The sequence below is a fragment of the Orcinus orca genome, chromosome 1 (assembly GCF_937001465.1).
Source record: "Orcinus orca chromosome 1, mOrcOrc1.1, whole genome shotgun sequence".
Taxonomy (NCBI): Eukaryota; Metazoa; Chordata; class Mammalia; order Artiodactyla; family Delphinidae; genus Orcinus; species Orcinus orca.
In genome coordinates, this window is record NC_064559.1 from 96,626,167 (window position 1) to 96,642,854 (window position 16,688).

The 16,688-nt window shown below is 56.2% G+C and overlaps 2 protein-coding genes across 10 annotated transcripts in view; one reads left to right on the plus strand and one right to left on the minus strand.

The window, feature by feature from the left end:
• Positions 1-3,920: 3,920 nt before the first annotated feature.
• Positions 3,921-11,614, plus strand: IGSF8 (immunoglobulin superfamily member 8). 6 transcript variants are annotated; one of them, XM_049694434.1, is made up of 8 exons: positions 4,370-4,732; positions 5,869-6,015; positions 7,802-8,179; positions 8,892-9,353; positions 9,684-10,091; positions 10,304-10,717; positions 11,069-11,199; positions 11,361-11,614. In XM_049694434.1, exons 2-7 carry the CDS (start codon positions 5,985-5,987, stop codon positions 11,182-11,184), a joined length of 1,809 nt encoding a protein of 602 aa, XP_049550391.1. In that variant the 5' UTR covers positions 4,370-4,732; positions 5,869-5,984; the 3' UTR covers positions 11,185-11,199; positions 11,361-11,614. The 6 variants fall into 6 exon arrangements, with proteins under 6 accessions (XP_033270126.2, XP_033270127.2, XP_049550391.1 ...); XM_033414235.2 differs by lacking the exons at positions 4,370-4,732; positions 5,869-6,015 and adding an exon at positions 3,921-4,316; XM_033414236.2 differs by lacking the exons at positions 4,370-4,732; positions 5,869-6,015 and adding an exon at positions 3,924-4,112.
• Positions 11,615-12,303: 689 nt separating this feature from the next.
• KCNJ9 (potassium inwardly rectifying channel subfamily J member 9) overlaps positions 12,304-16,688 on the minus strand; it is a 55,618-nt gene continuing 51,233 nt past the window's right edge. For all 4 annotated transcript variants that reach the window (XM_049694552.1, XM_049694555.1, XM_049694548.1 and 1 more), the window contains one exon: positions 12,304-15,326. In XM_049694552.1, coding sequence (XP_049550509.1) covers positions 14,995-15,326 — 332 coding nt within the window. In that variant the 3' untranslated portion in view covers positions 12,304-14,994. The remainder of the gene's footprint in view (positions 15,327-16,688) is intronic.

Here is a 16,688-nt window from a genome sequence, read left to right on the forward strand (position 1 = left end):
GGCCTTTAAGCAAAATCTCCCCGGCCTGTTGTTACTGTAAGAAGTCAGGACACTGTTAAAAAAGGCTGCTATAAACTAAATGGTCCAGGAGTCTTCAGTCACCCAACCAATCTTTCCAATGTCCTTCCACATCCCAATGGTGGGACTCCGAGGAATCACAGGGGCTTTCCCCAACCCTTCTCCAGGCTGGGAATGACTTTCCACTGGGGCTACTATTAAAGAGACCCTGCTTCAGAATACTAAAATGATTCATATAGTGGGGATCTCTGATAAACTTCAACACGTCAAGAGAAAAAAACCATTGCATCAAAAATGCTTAGTGCCCTTTGAACAAGACTGAACAGACTGGTGATGACAAAGTGAGAGAGCAGGTTGACACACTGTTGAAAGTGTTGCATATCGTGAATTTTAACACCAGTGTGCAGACTTTAAAGTTGCTTTCCCAAGTAATGAATTCTCAGCAGATGATAGCAGACCAATATTAGGCAGCATTGCATAGGAAGATGTTGGATCCAGGGATGATGTTTATTCCTAAAATACAACCCAGAAAAATCTGTCCTCACTGCTTCTCGGCACTTTACGTTGCCTGATGGACCATGTGAGCCTTGGCAAATGGATTTCATACAGCTTCCCCCACCTCACGGGCGTAAATATGTCTCGGCAACGATTTGCATGTTTTCTTTCTGGACTGAAGCTTCTCCATGTAGACAGGCTACTGACTCCTCCGTGGCTAAGAACCTATTGGAAAAGATCATTCCTACCTGAGGGAACCGCCCCCAAACTTCATAGCGTTAGGGGAACCCACTTTACTCGTCAAGTGTGACAGGAAGTCTGTGCCATATGGCCAGTTCTACAACGTTTTCAACGCAGTTATCACCCCCAGTCTCCAGGACTAGTCGAATGTACCAATGGCATCATCAAAACCCAACAGGAAAAATCTGTAGAGACCCTTCAAATACCCTGGCCAAAAGCATTGCCATTGGTCCTTCTGAACCTTAGGGCCACTCCTTTAGGAACCCACAAACTATGCTTAACCATATATTAGAACAATCTTTCCATGGCATGCTCCCAGGACATGAAGATCTTAAGCACCATACCCTACAACCTGGAGAGTTGTCTATTGGAAAAGACATCACTCTCTTCGACCCCATTGGAAAGGTCACTATCAGGTACTGTTAACCAACCCTTGTGCCACGAAACTCCAAGGAATAGGCTCTTGGATCCATATATCACATCTAAAGAAAGCACCAAACCCTGACTGGACCTACGTCCCAACTGGTGACCTAAAAGTAAAGATTTGCAAGAATTGAAGCATACAGTAGCTTAAGGAAACAGCTTTCCCATGATGACCGGCCTGTATATCTTTTCCTTACTCTTACTTCTTGCCTTATCTTCTCCCTCTCTTTCTTGGAAAGACAATGCTCTTACCCATATTTCCTAATCCATTGCCAAAGGGGGAAACCTTCTGACTGTTGAATATGTTACCAGAAACCTCGATATGTCCATGACAGTGGTGACCCTCTGGTATTAAGTCTGCTTGATGTAATGAAATAACCCCTCTCTTTGCAGCCTTTAGGGACAAAATCCACAGAACAGAATGGTTTCTTCTTAAATATTCCCCAAACGTCATTGACTCTTGGCTCTAAAGGACCCACTGGTAAATTCCAGTTAGTGGCACTGTTAATAAGTCTTATGTGCACCATCTGGCCTTAGCCTTGTCTGTGGCAAATGAAACTCTCAATGAGCCTATGAATGTTTGGACAGCTGGTAAATGGGAGGCCAGTGTTTACTGGGATATTTAACCATCCCTGTTAATATCTATAATAAATCTGAAGCTTCCCACTGATCTTCCCCATTATATCTTCGTAAGCATCTTAAATGGGAACTACCTGGGGCATACATGACTCCGGGCTTGCCTCCATAGCGAGACGCTTTCCCCCTTGGGTCAAAGTTCCAATGAGAATATGAACATAAATCTCTCCCTAACATTAGAAGAGCTAGCTGATTCTGCAGCCTAACAATGATCACTTGATTCCTTGGCTAAAGTAGTTGTAGACAAGCAATAGCCTTGATTTTGAACCAGGTGGCATTAGCATATACCACCTGTTGCATATGGGTAAACGCCTCTGGAGAAGTAGGAACTCAATTATACGAGAACAGGGAACAAGTGCACTTGCTAGTTGACTACTTTAGGATCATGACTTAAAGCCATCATACAAACAAAGTCATATTACTTTTAATTTGCTTTGTATAATCTTAAATTTTTGCACCTCTTGCCTGCCCAACCTCTGCAGAAACTATGCACCAAACAGAATGTTGACTCAACACGATGCTTTCAAGGAAAGATTTTGATCAAAAGGGGAAAATGTGAAAATGAACAAAGGAAACCTAAATCAAAATGGAGTCAGGAAGCCATGAAGAGAGGGCTCTCATACACAAATCACTCACTGCAGCTTACAGATCACAGCAGGAAGAAGGGTTTCCTTCTGACTCAGCAACAACAAGTTGCTCACCAGTTGCAGCTAACAAAAAAGAAAACTGCCACAGCCCTATCCAGTTTCCTCCTAAAACCTAATGAAAGCTGACCTTCCCTTTGTCTCCTCTGACATGCCTATGGTTCACCATAGTTTGTTCCTCTCAAATTGTAATTCCTCTGCTATTCCTGAATAAACTCATTTTGGCTAGCTTAAGACCTTGTTATTTTTAAGATCAACACGTCCCATAAACTGCATCTATGATGATGATGATGATGATGATGATGTTTGGCAACATCTCTCATCTCTCAAGCATCAGGAAGGTATCATGTTCACTCCTCTCCCCAATAAAGGGAGAGTGGCTTTCCTCCAAAAGCTTCCCTATACATTTCAGTTTTCACACAGCTCAATCTGGCCTGTGGATGAATTTAGATGGAATGAATCTGGAGATATCAGGCTGTGGATATGACAAAGTAGGAGGAAAAAGGCACCCTGCTGCCCTGTTCCTGGGCCAGAACTGGAAGTATTGAGAGGGGAGGGTTGGACCTCTGATTCCCTCAACTGTCCCCAGCGTTGTGTCTCAGAATTTCTCCAGTCTCTCCAGGGTTCCTGAATGTGGCTTCAACTGAGCACCTCCTCTGATCTAGCCACTGTGCCAGGCTCTGGGAAGACAAAGTCAAGGAATGTCTGGTCTGGCCTGTGTCACTTCCCCTCTCTGGGCCTCCATTCTCTCCTCTGTAAAAGGGAGTGAGGAGTGAGTGGGAGGGTTGGGGGAATGAGTGGGGACTGATGGAAGTTTGAGGATGAAGGTGCTAGATGAGCTCTGGGGTCACCTCCTACGGATGGCCACTCTGACAGGCTTAGCTTTGCAGACCTGGCTGTCCCTTTTCCTGGTTCTAGCTCCACCCTTCCAGCTCCTCCCCACTCCCCACATTCTCCATAGTTGAGAAAGAAACAGAGTGCCTAGGAAAGGTGCCTTTTCCTGTCTCCAACCTCCAGGGCACACCCCACCCCTCCCAGTGCAGAGTGTTGTCCACTTCTCCTCACTGGAACTAGAGACTCCTTCACCTAAACCCAGGCTCACCCTTTCCTTAGGTCCTAACTAAACCTCTTAGCAAAGAGTTTAAATAATTTGTCCCCCGGTCCCATCTCCTATTTAGTGTATTCTGTGCCAAGCACTTTCTGTATATTATCTCAATTAACGTCACAAAAATCCTTTGGGATGGATGTCATCCACCTCAATTTGCCAACAAGAAAACAGGTTGGAGGAGGTTAAGCAAGTTGACCAGGATCGCCAGCCAGGAAGTGACAGCATCCAAACGGCCCAGCCTCCTAACTCACTTCTTCTGGTTCTGCCCCGAGGGGGTGGCAAACAGGTCTCCAGTGACATTGCAGAGCCCTGAAGCGCCCTTCAGACCAGATCCTCCTCGTTCCCTAACTCCTAGATCCCGCCCTTTCCCACTTCAGCAGGGTTTGCGGCAAGGCCTAGAGGCCTAGAGCAAATGGCTGGATTCAAAGTGAGAAGCCACAGTCACCTCGCCGACTCCAGGGCCCCTGCACCCAACTCTCAGGGAAAAGCTGGAAGGTGCAGGGTACCTGTGCCCTCCGCGGAGCAGCCGGGGATTTGGCCAAGACCAGGTGCAGCCCACCCCCGGACCGGGGTCGGGGCGGAGACAGGGCTGAGGGGGCGGGCCCGGGTGGGGGTCGGGGCGGAGCCGGGTACCGAAGAGGGGGCGGGGCTAGGGCTGGAGTCCGGGTGGAGCCTGGAGCAGGGTCGGGGGGAGCCGGGGCCGAGGTCCAGGACCCCGTTGGGGCACACCCGGGGACCTGAGCAGGGCCAAGGTCTGGAGGGGTCAGGGCGGAGTTGGGGACCAGAGTGGGGCCGGGGCCGGGGCCGGGAGCCCAGGGCGGGGGCGGGGCCTGGGTAAGGCGGGGCGGGAATGGTCTTCCGAGTTGCCAAGGCGGGAGGGAAAACAGAGGCGGAGGAGAGGAGGAGGGGACAAGGGAGGAGGGAGGAGGGCAGAGGGAAGAGGGCAGAGGGAAGAGGGCCGTGACTTGGCAGCTCCAGCTTCGCTCAGCTTCGCTCCGCGCACCCACGCCTCGCTGCCCCGCTTCGTGCCCCCCACCCGGGCATGCGCCCCCCGAACCCCCGGCCACCCAGAGCCCGCGCCGCCCCCCAGAGCCTTCGCAGAGCCGGCTGCGCAGGATGGGCGCCCTCGGTCCCAAGCCGCCGCCGCTGCTGCTGCTGTTAATCCTGGGTAAGCCCGGCTCTGGCTCCCAGCCCCGCCCGGCAGGTGCCTGCCACCTGGTGACCAGCCCTGCCCTCCTCCCCAGCATTTCGGAGCCCCTCGCACCCCCTTCTCCGTCAGGGGCTCCCCCAGCCTCCCCGGGCCTGGCGCCCAGCTGCTGTCTGTGGCCGCGCTCCGAGCCAGTCTTGGGGCGGGCGGGGGTGGGGTAGCGGTGAAGGCTCCCCAGTTCTAGGCCCCGGGCTGGGGCACAGTGAGGACCCACCGGATGTCGCCCCCAGGAACCGCCAGGCCCCACTTCTCAGCCGGCACACTCAGGTCCTGAGGTCGCTGCGCACAAATGCTGCGACTCCTCTCTGCCTCACTTAGCTTAAGGCCCGGCCTTGGGTGCTCGCCCTGGTGGGCAGTGCCTGTCCATCTTTATAATTGCCCAAGTTGGCTGGAGGCCCAGGGGCCGGTTCTGCCCACAGTCTTTGAAGTACGTCTACCCTAACTGCACCCCCGTACCACCCCCCTTCATCATCTGAAGTTGGAGGCAGTTCCAGCTCCATCCTGGGCTGGGTCTTTCCCCCGCTTTCCCTCTCCCAGATAGCAGCACTTGGCTCTGCAGCCTCCCTGGTTGTCACACCCCCTTAGTCCCAGCTTCCCTGCCTCAGGAGAAACCAGGCTCCGTGGAGACTGATGCTGAGATCTCCAAGCACCCTGTACCTGTTGTGGTGGGTGTTCTGGGCCACCGCCGCATGGATGCATGAGGACCGTGACGGTGGAAATGTTTTTGGCGTGAATGGGAGGGCTCCCTGTAGGGATGGTCTGGGGGGGAGTATGGTATCGAGGCAGTGAGACTGCCTGTACAGATGTTCAGGAGACGGAAACCCTTGAAATAAGAATACAGGGTGGTGAGGGGGTGGCTTTGGTGCCAGGATTTGGAGCTGCCATAGTTAAGGCAGAGGCTGACGTAGCCCCAGCCGCCTGTTTCTAGACCAGAGCTCCATCGTGGTGCCAAGGAGCCTCCCTGTGCTGCATAGGTCCCTGGGCCCTGGGGGACTAGAATGAGTCCTCTCCTTGGGGCCCTGGGTGGGAGGCAGGAGGATGTACAGAGGAAGGAGCTGTGAGGCCTGGCTGCCTAGTACTTGGCCCTTCTTCCCCAGTGGGCAGCGTGGAGCAGAGAGGAGCCCAGGGTAAATGTGGTGCAGAGATAGAAGAGCTTGCCGAGATGTGAGCGCCCTGGGTGTAGGTGCTTAACTTTCATTTTGAAGATGAGGAAATGAAGTCACTTGCCCCAGAGAACATATCTAGTGAGTGTTGGGGCTTGGATTTGAAACCACTCCCATGTGACTCCAAAGCTGGTCTCTTTGCTCTCCTTTCCCTCTCCGCTAACACAGAGGAGGGGACCTGGCTGGGGAGAGAGCTGTCTGGCAGCTGGTTTCCCGAGGCAGTGGGGGTGACTTTCCCATGGGGCTCTCCAAGCATCAGCATTTGTGGAGGCAGGAAGATGGGAGGGGGCCCTCCTGAGCAGAGTCTGCCCGGAGCCCAGGGAAGGTGTCAGCTCGCTTGTCTCCGCCATCGCTCTGATTATGAAACAGCCTCGGGCAGAGCCCTGCTGAGACACAGGCTCACTCACTGTCAGGGTGGAAGCTCTTAGCTCTCTTCCAGAAACTGAGGCCTGGGAGTGGAAGGGGCTGGTCCAAGCAGTACAGCTGGGGATGGGGATGGGGCTGGGGCTGGAACCCGACCTCCTGATCCCGGCCTGTGCTCTAACCGAGCAACCACAAGTTTTCCCTCTGACTCAGCCGCAGGAAGAAGGGAAAGGTAAGGGTAGTGCTTCTGGAGGAGCTGGAGGACAGTTTGACTACAGATTAGGTGTTTTCCTCCAGCCGGTTATGCCCCTGGGACATTCTGGTTGGTGAGGTCAGTGCCCTCAGGCCTCTCCTTGGAGTTCCCCATGCCTCTCTGGCTTTGTCCCTCTGCAGGGGCGTGTGGAAGCTAGCCAAGGATAGTAGGAACTTGGCCAAGACATTATACTTCTTGTACCTTAACTTTCTCATCTGTAAAGTGGAGGCAGAGGGCTGACCCAGCCCTTCTTACATTCTGAGGTTCTGTGATCTGGGGCTGTGGAAGGATGGAAGGAGAGAAGGAAGAAGCTGAGCCCTCCAAGGCCACCGGGAGTATCTGCGAGGGCAGGGTAGGGGTGAGGGTGGGGTGAAGAAGAATTTTGGCCTCTTTGAGGAGAGAAAGATGGGAAGGGGCAGCTGGGGGCTTATTGCCGCCCTACTGAAAGGGAGCGGGGATGTAAATAAATGCACACCATATGCAAATGAAGGCTTCTGTTAGGGAGTTGGAGGGGGTGGGGTGAGGGTTGTTTGTCAGCTGGGCCTGCCCAGGAAGATTGGCAGGCGCTGGTGGGGGAGGGGAGCTTCTGCCTCCAGAGGCAAAGGGCAGAGGCTGGTTCTTGCCCCATGAGCCTCAGCTGCCTCGGCAGCGCTGTGGGGCAGAGGAGCAGTGAGCTCATGGCACAGCTGGAGTGGGGAGGGATTGTGTGGTGAGAACTGACTGGGCCTGTGCTCTGTCCTGCTCGGGCCACTGGCTCCATTGTCTGGAGTCCCCTGGCCCAGGTGACACAGCTGAGCGAACCAGCCCTTCTGATCAAGATTTGGCCAGCTCCCTTCAAACAAAGGAGGGGGACGTGTGGTCTCAGGATCCCTTAGCTAGAAGGCTCAGCTGGCATAAACGTGGGGAGACGGGGTGGAGGGGGAATTAAGGCACAGCCGGAATCGGGAATGGTTAAATCAGGAAGCAGATACACTCCTTTCTGACCTTAGATGCTCTGCTTCTGGCCTGCCAGTAATGGGGTGTTTCTGGGGTCTGAGGCAAACCTGGCTCTATACCACCACCTCCTTGAGACCCAGGTGTCTTACCTCCCAGCATCCTTTGCCTGTTCTCGGAACAGGGCCCAAGTGTACACCGACTTTCCTCAGGTTTCCTTTCCTTTCACAAGCAGAGGTCAAGAGTGATGCGGGGGTGGGGGTGCGGGGCTGCAGTAGGGACCCAGGCATCCCTAACTTCTCCTGTCCTTCCCTATAGGAGTCGGGTGCTGTGCCCGGGAGGTGCTAGTCCCTCAGGGGCCCCTGTATCGCGTGGCTGGCACAGCCATCTCCATCTCCTGCAATGTCACTGGCTACGAGGGCCCTGCCCAGCAGGACTTCGAGTGGTTCCTGTACAGGCCTGAGGCCCCAGAGGCTGCCCTGGGCATTGTCAGTACCAGGGATACCCGATTCTCCTATGCTGTGTTTGGGCCCCGAGTGGCAGCTGGTGAGGTACAGGTGCAGCGACTGCAGGGTGATGCCGTGGTGCTCAAGATTGCCCGCCTGCAGGCCCAGGATGCTGGCATTTACGAGTGCTACACACCCTCCACTGATGCCCACTACCTGGGCAGCTACAGCGGCAAAGTGGAACTGAGAGGTACTGGGCCCTGGGATGGGGTCAGGGCTGTGCCCTCCCAAAAGGCAGAAAGTCAGGGCCAGCAGGGACTTAAGAGGAACCTGAGGCCCAACAAGGTTAAGTGACTTGCATGAAGTCACCCAGCAAGTTAGTGGCTGGCCTGAGACTCTAACCCAGAACTCTGGGTTAACTCCCTTCATTCCAGTCCACTGCTCTTACTCTGTCAAGCTACCTCCTGGGAGAGAAGAAGTGTCCTTAAGCTGTCCAGCACCTTTCCATTCCCTGATGGGGTAGGGGAGCCTGACAGGGTGAACAGACTCCATTCCTGGAGATTCCAGGATCCAGATCTGGGGGAGTGGGGGTGGCGGGGGAAATAGAGGCAGGGTAGGAGGAGTGAGACCACATGACATTCTTGCTCTCTTAAGTTTCTTTGTCTTCTGAGAAGGAAGACAGAGCCACTCTTCTGAGTATTTCAAACAGGGGTCAGTCTCAAACATAAGGGTCAGTAGGCAATGGGCTGGTTCTATGAAATTCAACAAGTATTGAGTGCCTGTTGTGTGCCCAGCACTGTGCTTGGCACCATTGGGTTACAGAAGAAATAATACAGCATGAAGTCTCTGCCTTCTAGGAGCTCACAGTCTATTTAGGGAAGTAGGTTGTAGGTAGGAAACAGTACCAAGGGTTAGTTACTGTACAGCTCCCAGCCCTCCCTCACTCCAGCTGTTCTCTCCAGTTCTTCCAGATATGCTGCAGGTGTCTGCTGCCCCCCCAGGGCCCCGGGGCCGTCAGGCCCCAGCTTCACCCCCTCGCCTGATGGTGCACGAGGGGCAGGAGCTGGCACTGGGCTGCCTGGCACGGACGAGCACGGAGAAGCACACACACCTGGCCGTGTCCTTTGGGCGAGCTGTGCCCGAGGCGCCAGTGGGGCGAGCAACTCTGCAGGAAGTGGTGGGACTCCGGCCCGACATGGCCGTGGAGGCCGGAGCTCCCTATGCTGAGCGGCTGGCGGCAGGGGAGCTGCGGCTGGGCAAGGAGGGGACTGAGCGCTACCACATGGTGGTGGGGGGCGCCCAGGCGGACGACGCAGGCACCTACCACTGCACTGCCGCTGAGTGGATTCAGGATCCCGATGGCAGCTGGGCCCAGATTGCGGAGAAGAGGGCTGTCCTGGCCCATGTGGACGTGCAGACGCTGTGTGAGTGCCACGCGTCCCACGGTGCCAGCTGGGAGCCTTGGTATCTCAGTAGGCACCATGGGCACTAGATGGCCATCGTCTGACTCCAGAGAGCCCACCTTCCCTAGAGTGAAGTCCCATTAGTATCGCTTCCTGTCAGCACCTGTACCCATGACGGGCTTTCTCTGCTCAGAAGTTGGGTGTGGGGATGGGAGGGCCATGGCTGAGGGGTGAGAGCCAGGCCCCTGGGTGGCAAAGACGGGTGGCCTCGAAGTTGCTGCTGTCAAGGAAGGACAGGTGCTCTGTGCCCTCTCCTGCCTCCCTGACACCCCTTCCCCTCCTGTGTTTCAGCCAGCCAGCTGGCAGTGACAGTGGGGCCTGGGGAACGTCGGATCGGCCCAGGGGAGCCCTTGGAGCTGCTGTGCAATGTATCAGGGGCCCTGCCCCCAACGGGCCGTCATGCCGCCTACTCCGTGGGCTGGGAGATGGCACCTGCGGGGGCACCTGGGCCCGGCCGCCTGGTTGCCCAGCTGGACACGGAGGGTGTGGGCAGCCTGGGCCCTGGCTACGAGGGCCGGCACATTGCCATGGAGAAGGTGGCTTCCAGAACCTACCGGCTACGGCTGGAGGCTGCCCGGCCCGGGGATGCGGGTACCTACCGCTGCCTCGCCAAGGCCTATGTCCGAGGGTCTGGGGCCCGGCTTCGGGAAGCCGCCAGTGCCCGCTCCCGGCCCCTCCCCGTGCACGTGCGTGAGGAAGGTGAGAGGGGGCGGGTTGGCCCTGGACAGGATATGGGGTCTGCAGAACCTTTCCCTTCTGTTTCTGTGCCTCTCTCCCTCTCCACCGGCTGCCTCCGTGTCTGTCTCACACTCCTCTTCTAAGATTGTGGGGACACCCGGAGTTTCTGGGGTGTTGCTTGGACAGCAGTCCTAACCCCATGCCCCTTTCACCTTCTGACTTTTGTTCTGCAGGTGTGGTGCTGGAGGCTGTGGCCTGGCTAGCGGGAGGCACAGTGTACCGCGGGGAGACGGCCTCCCTGCTCTGCAACATCTCCGTGCGGGGCGGCCCTCCTGGGCTGCGGCTGGCTGCCAGCTGGTGGGTGGAGAGGCTGGAGGACGGGGAGCTGAGCTCTGCCCCTGCCCAGCTGGTGGGTGGCGTGGGCCAGGACGGTGTGGCAGAGCTGGGGGTCCGGCCCGGAGGAGGCCCCGTCAGCGTGGAGCTGGTGGGGCCCCGAAGCCATCGGCTGAGACTGCACGGCTTGGGGCCCGAGGACGAAGGCGTGTACCACTGTGCCCCCAGCGCCTGGGTGCAGCACGCTGACTACAGCTGGTACCAGGCGGGCAGTGCCCGCTCAGGGCCTGTCACGGTCTACCCGTACACACATGGTGAGCGGTGCCCCCCCTTGCTCACGCGCCCCCAGCCCCCCTCACCCCCATGCTCTTGTTCTCCTTTGTGCATCTCATCCTCCTGCCAGTGGTCCCTCTGGTTCCTCTTTCCCTTCCTCTTTGCTTCACACGGAAAGTCTGAAAGTCCAGCTTTCAGCCCTTCAGTGCCCGGCTGCCCCGGTGTCCTGGTGGTAGGGGCTGGCTTGAGCGCAGAGCGGGCAGGGAACAGGCGGGGGAAAGCTGTGTGGGAACGGGAGGAGGTGGTGTGGACAGCCTGACCGAGAAGGTACTGGCACGTGGGTGGAGGGCAGTGACACCCCGGACTGAACACAGCCATCCTCTCTCGCCCAGCCCTGGACACCCTGTTTGTGCCCCTGCTGGTGGGTGCAGGGCTTGCCCTAGCCATCGGAGCCACCATCCTGGGCTCCATCACCTGCTGCTTCATGAAGAGGCTGCAGAAACGGTGATCCCTCACACCCCAGGTGAGGGGCAAGGACCCCCATCCCCATCCCTGTCTTCCCTAGTCCTGAGATGAGCAGCTCCCTCCCTGGTCCCAGCTGGAGAAGGAGAAGCCCCTCTCAGCTCTGCAGGCCAGGGCCAGGAGGAATTCACACTCTCCACGTGCATTCTCCCGTTCCTGCAGGTGTGACTATCTTCCAGCCCAGCCGCAAGCCCGCCTCTGGTGTCTGAATACCCTCTCCCTCTGCCTGCCCTTCCTTTAATTTATTTGACCTACTCCCACCCAGAGTGGGGGACACGGCCCCCATGCCCCACTCCTTCCTTCCCAAGCTCCTCCCTCTGGCCTTCTGTTCATGATCTCATACATAGCCCAAAGGGAGGCCGTTCCCTGTCCTAGAATTAGTTTTTCTAAAATGTGAATAAACTTGTTTTATAAAATCCAGGGCTGGCTGTGTCTTCCCCGCTATGAGGCTCTAAGAGGCAGGGGCGCGTGGCAGGTGGGCTACTGGGGGCTGACAGCCTCTTCTGGACGACCCGCACCTCTCTTCCCCCCCCAGAAACACCATCTGGCCTCCGTGGGCCGTGCCACCTACCCCGGGAGGGGAAACCTGGGTCCCATCTGCTGTCTGAGCTGTCAGTGCAGAGCCAGTTCCTGTTGGGATTCCTCCTTGGGGTGGGGAGAGAGAAAGGGGGATGAGTTCCAGTTGAGCACGGCCTCTGCCCCTAGACTTCTCCCAGGTTGCAGGGCACGGTCTTCCAGGGCCCGGTGCCCTTTCTGAGTCCCCACGCTATTCTGCAGTCTCATTCTCTCCGTCAGGCTGATCTTGGACCTGACTCCTCCCCCGCAGGCCCTGGGGCCTCAGCCTTTCTCCCCCTGATCTCCATTATTCTGCCTGACAGCAGCGGAATGGAAGGCCCAGGACACAGCCACCTAGGCGACGGGGACGCCAGCAGTCAGAGGGGCCCCTGCACACACCCGCCCCACCACCCGCGCGCAAGCCCCCTTGCTTCACCCGTCCTCCCGTGCCCCCGGGGCTCCCTGCATTTGTCTCTGCCTAAGGATTCTCGGATCCTAGAATTCTTAGCTGCACTGCACCTCGAGAGGCACGCAGTCTACCTCTTTCAACTCAGTGATTTAAACATTTATTGAGCATTACCAGTTTACCAAGTGTTGTTTTTACAGATAGGGAAACTGAGGCCCAGAGAAGTGATGCGACTTGCCCAGAGTCATAGAACTAATTCGTGACAGTGTCAGGCCTAGAACCCAGGTCCCCAGACTCCTTGCACTGCACACAGTGGGGCCCTGAGTGGTCGCTGAGTGGCAAGGAGAGGGGTGGCGGGGTCTCAATGCCTTCCATCCAGCCTCAGTTCCTCTACGGTGGGTTCACTTGCAATGGGTGAACTACCGCATGAGTGAGTGTGGACACCCAGAGCCCGCTCCCTCCTGTCCAGACTCTAGATGTTTCAGCAAATTAAACCAGAACTGCTTCTTACCCCCATGCCCCAACGTTTGTTCTTTGGGAACAGCCAGCACCAGTGTTCAGGGACCTCATCTTTGGGTGATAGTGACCCAAGTCACCCTGTGACCTGAGGCAAAGATGTTCTCTCCGAGCGGACCCAAGCTGGCGTGGGCTCCCTCCGCAGCCCCCTTTCCTGCTTCCAGGAGGCACAGCATCCCCCAGGACCCCAGCTTCCCAGCCTGGAATGCAGCACACTGGGGTGCTTCCCCGCAAGGGGCTCAGACTTTTGTTAAAGAACAGGAATGGGGTGCAGCCCAGGCCAAGGGCTGGAGGTCACTGCTGGGCCCGTGTGGTGGGAGGGTGTGTCTGCCTGTGTGTACACGTCTCTCCCAGAGGCAGGTCCCCCTACCTCTGCCCCTTCTCGACTCGCCATTGCTCCTCCTTCACAATCCTGGGGTCGGGGGTGTCCCTGGTGACCGTGATGACACCAGGAAGGGGGTACACGTGGCGTGGGAACACCTCTCCAGGGGCTCCTGCCCCAGCTGGGCAGACAGCAGGTCACAGTCACATCCAGACATTTGGACTCTTGCTTCCCTCTCTCACATCTCCCACATTTAATCCTGCCTCTTAAGTCCTACGTGGGATTCTCTCCTTTGCCACAGATGCCCTTCCTACTTCAGCTCAGCACCACCCTGGCAGCACTTCCCCTGAAGCCTTCCCGACTGCTCTGTCCCATCTATCTCGCCTACTCATCTTGCCCAAACACCATCTCTAGCTTGTCACAGCCCTATTTCCACTGACGGGTGAGTCCCTAGGCCCAGAGTCAGACTCTTCAGCCTTGGTTTCACGGTCTCCTTTCCCCCCACCGCAGTTCTCCATGCCCATTATATTTCAGTCTCCTCCCCAAGGACCCTCAGCTACTCCTCAGCTTGACGCCCACCTCCTGACAGGACCCCCAAGTCTGCTTAGGGAAGGGCTTCTCGGAGCGTGGTCCCTGTTCCAGCAGCGTCAGCAAGACCTGGGACTTGTTAGAAATGCAAAGTTTTGGTCTCTACTGTAGACCCATTAAGTCAGAAACTCTGGGAGTGGGACTCAGCCATATGTGCTCCCAAGCCCTCCAGGGGACCCTGATGCCCACCCAAGTTCGTGACTGCTGGCTCAGGTCACTCTCCAGGCCTGACGCAATCCCTGACGCAACTCTGATTACCAAGCCCTTCCACCCCGTGCTCGGAGAGATTGCCCAGGTTCTCAGTTTGAAACAGCTGCCACAGGCATATTTCTCTGTTTTCCCCACGTGTACTGTATTCCCAGAATAGGAATCGGGTCTCTGACTGTCCTCCCCACACATGCCCGGGTCAGTGCTCTGGACCCAACGGGCACCCAGTGAACCACGTGAAGGACTCCCTCTCACTGTGCCCTAAGACTGATTCTGCTTTCCTGAGGACCCCGTGTCCCAGCTCTAGTGAACTCATGTTTCTCCATCTCTCCCCGGCCCTTCTTCCTCCTCAGAACCTCTCTATCCCCTCCCACCCCTGCAGTGGTACTCACGAGACCTCACTTCACTGTCAGAAAATAGCCATCCCTTGTTCCCCTTTCCTAGGCCCTGCCCCAGGGCCCCAGCTCTGGCATCTCCCCCATCGCCCGTTTCCCTGCACACATGGACAAGGTCATTCACACCCTGCTGAGCCGCCCTGCAGCCTCTCGCCCTCCCTCTCAGCCTGTCACAGTGGCAGGGGTGGAGCTGGGAGGGCACCCTCCTCATCTCTGCCCGCCTCCGTCCAGCTTTCTCACCTCTGGGTCAGCTTGGGCTACTGTGTCCAGTGAGACAGGTGCGCCAGACTCAGGGAAGCTGGCTGAGGAGGTGAGTGGGGACTAAACTCCAGCCCACACTCTGCTCCCCAAGCCATGCACCCTAGTCTGGGGTAGTGTCAGTCTGGAGGAAAAAGGCGCCTTTTTAGGATTTGCACCAAGATGCTCTATGAGTCAGCGGCAGCCCTGAGCACACCACCTGTCTGTTGGTCTGTTGGCCCATTCACCTATCCACTGGCTGGCTGTCTCTCTCTGCTTCCACCTTCTCATCCAACCCGCATAGGTCCATCCTTCTGTCCATCCATCCACGTGTGAACAGAAGTGAAGGTCAAACACAGACAGGCTGGCGAGTTTACCCATTCCCCACCCTCCGTCCTCCTGAAATCAGGATCTCTCCCATCCATGTTGGATCCCAGACCTGAGATTCTGAGGAGGCTCCCCAGCTTTAGTGCATTCCCAGGGACCTTGCCTGCGCCCTCCTCCACCTTCCATAACCAGCTCCCCAGGCACCTGTGTCTGGCCCTGCCACAGGGATCTGGAGGAAACTGGTCACACCTTGGACTCACTCTCCGGGGGCGGCAGGCAGCCGTTCTGCTCTTTGTCAGCCCCAGCCTCTTCGCCCGCCCCCTCCCCCAGCCCCTCCTCCTCCACCTTCTCATCCAGCCGGCTGGGGATGGACCAGTAGAGATGGGCGTCAAGGCGGGCTGCGGCCTCGGCCAGCTCCCGGGCGCTGCATGAGGGTGTGGGCACCTCAAAGGTCTCGTGGAAGCTGGCATAGTCCACCTCGTAGAAGCCATCCTCCAGGGTCAGCACTGACGTGAAGCGGTGACCCCACAGCACCTCATCCACCAGGTAGGAGCTCCGAGCTTGGCATGTCATTCCTGGGGGTAAGGGCATGGGTCAAGGGGGATCCCGGCCCCAGCCTTCCCTCCCCTGCCTCATTCCACAGCCCTATTCCTAGAACCCTTCCCTGGAGCCCTCCTCAAGGACCCCCACCCACCCACTTTGGTCCAGCCCGCTTTCTCTTCCTTCCCAACTCTTGTACTTGTCCAGTTCCCCCTCCTCCTCTCCATTTGCCCCAACTCCTCTTAACCTCCAGCCCACATTCTCCCCTCCTCTCCACTGGAGATGCCAGTCAGAGAAGTTTAACCTTGAAACTGACCTTGGGGATCATCTAGCCCAATTTTCCTCTCCATACAGGGCTCCCCACTGGAGCATTCCCAATAATGGGCAACTAGCTTGCTCTTGATTACATCTCAGGATTGAGAGCTCACCACCTCACAAGGAGCCCACTCCTTTGTGTGACGGCTCTAATATTTGGGTTGTTCTTTATACAGAGCTAAAATCTGCCACCTTTATTTTCACTCTCCTGCTATATGACACCCCTTCAAGTATCTGAAAGCAGGAGTCTCAGTTTTCATCATGTCTTCTCTCCTTCAGGCTGAACATCCCTGTCTCCCTCCACCATTCCTGATGTGACCTGGCTTCCAAAAACTTTACTTTCTTGACTGCAAACCAGAGTGGCCAAGGAGGATCCTTTAAGCACTCTGAGTGCGATAAATACTCCTGATCCATGCATAAGAGAGGGCTCGCCACCTCTCTCTTCTGGCCATGATGCTTTAGCTAACAGGGCCCAAGATTACATTACATAAACATTTTTGGAAGCTGTATCACATTGCCTGTGGCCAACTAAAACCCCCGATTCTTTTTTCACCAGAGCTCTTCCATGCTGTGCTTACATAAGTGATTTTTTAAAGCCTAAATGTAGAACTTTATATTTATTCGTTTTAAATGTCATCTTGTTGGATTTTGGCTCATTTTACTTGCTTTTCAGAAGCATTTTGGATACTGACTCTCTCACCCAAAATATTACCATCCTTTCCAGCTTTGTCTCTCTAGAAAAATCCAACAAGCTCCCCTCCCTATCTCCTCCACCCTCCCCTCCCCATATCTCCTCCACCTCACCCTCCCCTGTCCTCCTTGCTGTGGGCCTGTGTCCTGTTTTCTCTGTGGGGTGGGCACACCCACCGGGGCAAGTGATTTTCCTTCTACCCTGAGATCTCTCATGTTCCCCTCAGCTCATATGCACCTCCGAACAAGGGAGAATGGAAGAGTGAACATTAGCTAAGCAGAGACTGGCTCTCAACATTGAAAGCCCTGCCCTGAGCAAACTTGGGGACATTCCTTTGTTCCTTTGGTGAAGACTGGCGTAGGAAATGTCCGGTAGAGGAGGGGAAGAAGAG

Bases quoted from the DNA above. Each gene is read 5' to 3' on its own strand.
- IGSF8 (XM_033414235.2), top strand. From the start codon at position 3,977: ATGGCTGGATTCAAAGTGAGAAGCCACAGTCACCTCGCCGACTCCAGG. The intron at 4,317-7,801 runs GTCTGGAGGGGT...CCTTCCCTATAG, and splicing joins GGGACCTGAGCAGGGCCAAG to GAGTCGGGTGCTGTGCCCGG. The intron at 9,354-9,683 runs GTGAGTGCCACG...CCTGTGTTTCAG, and splicing joins TGTGGACGTGCAGACGCTGT to CCAGCCAGCTGGCAGTGACA.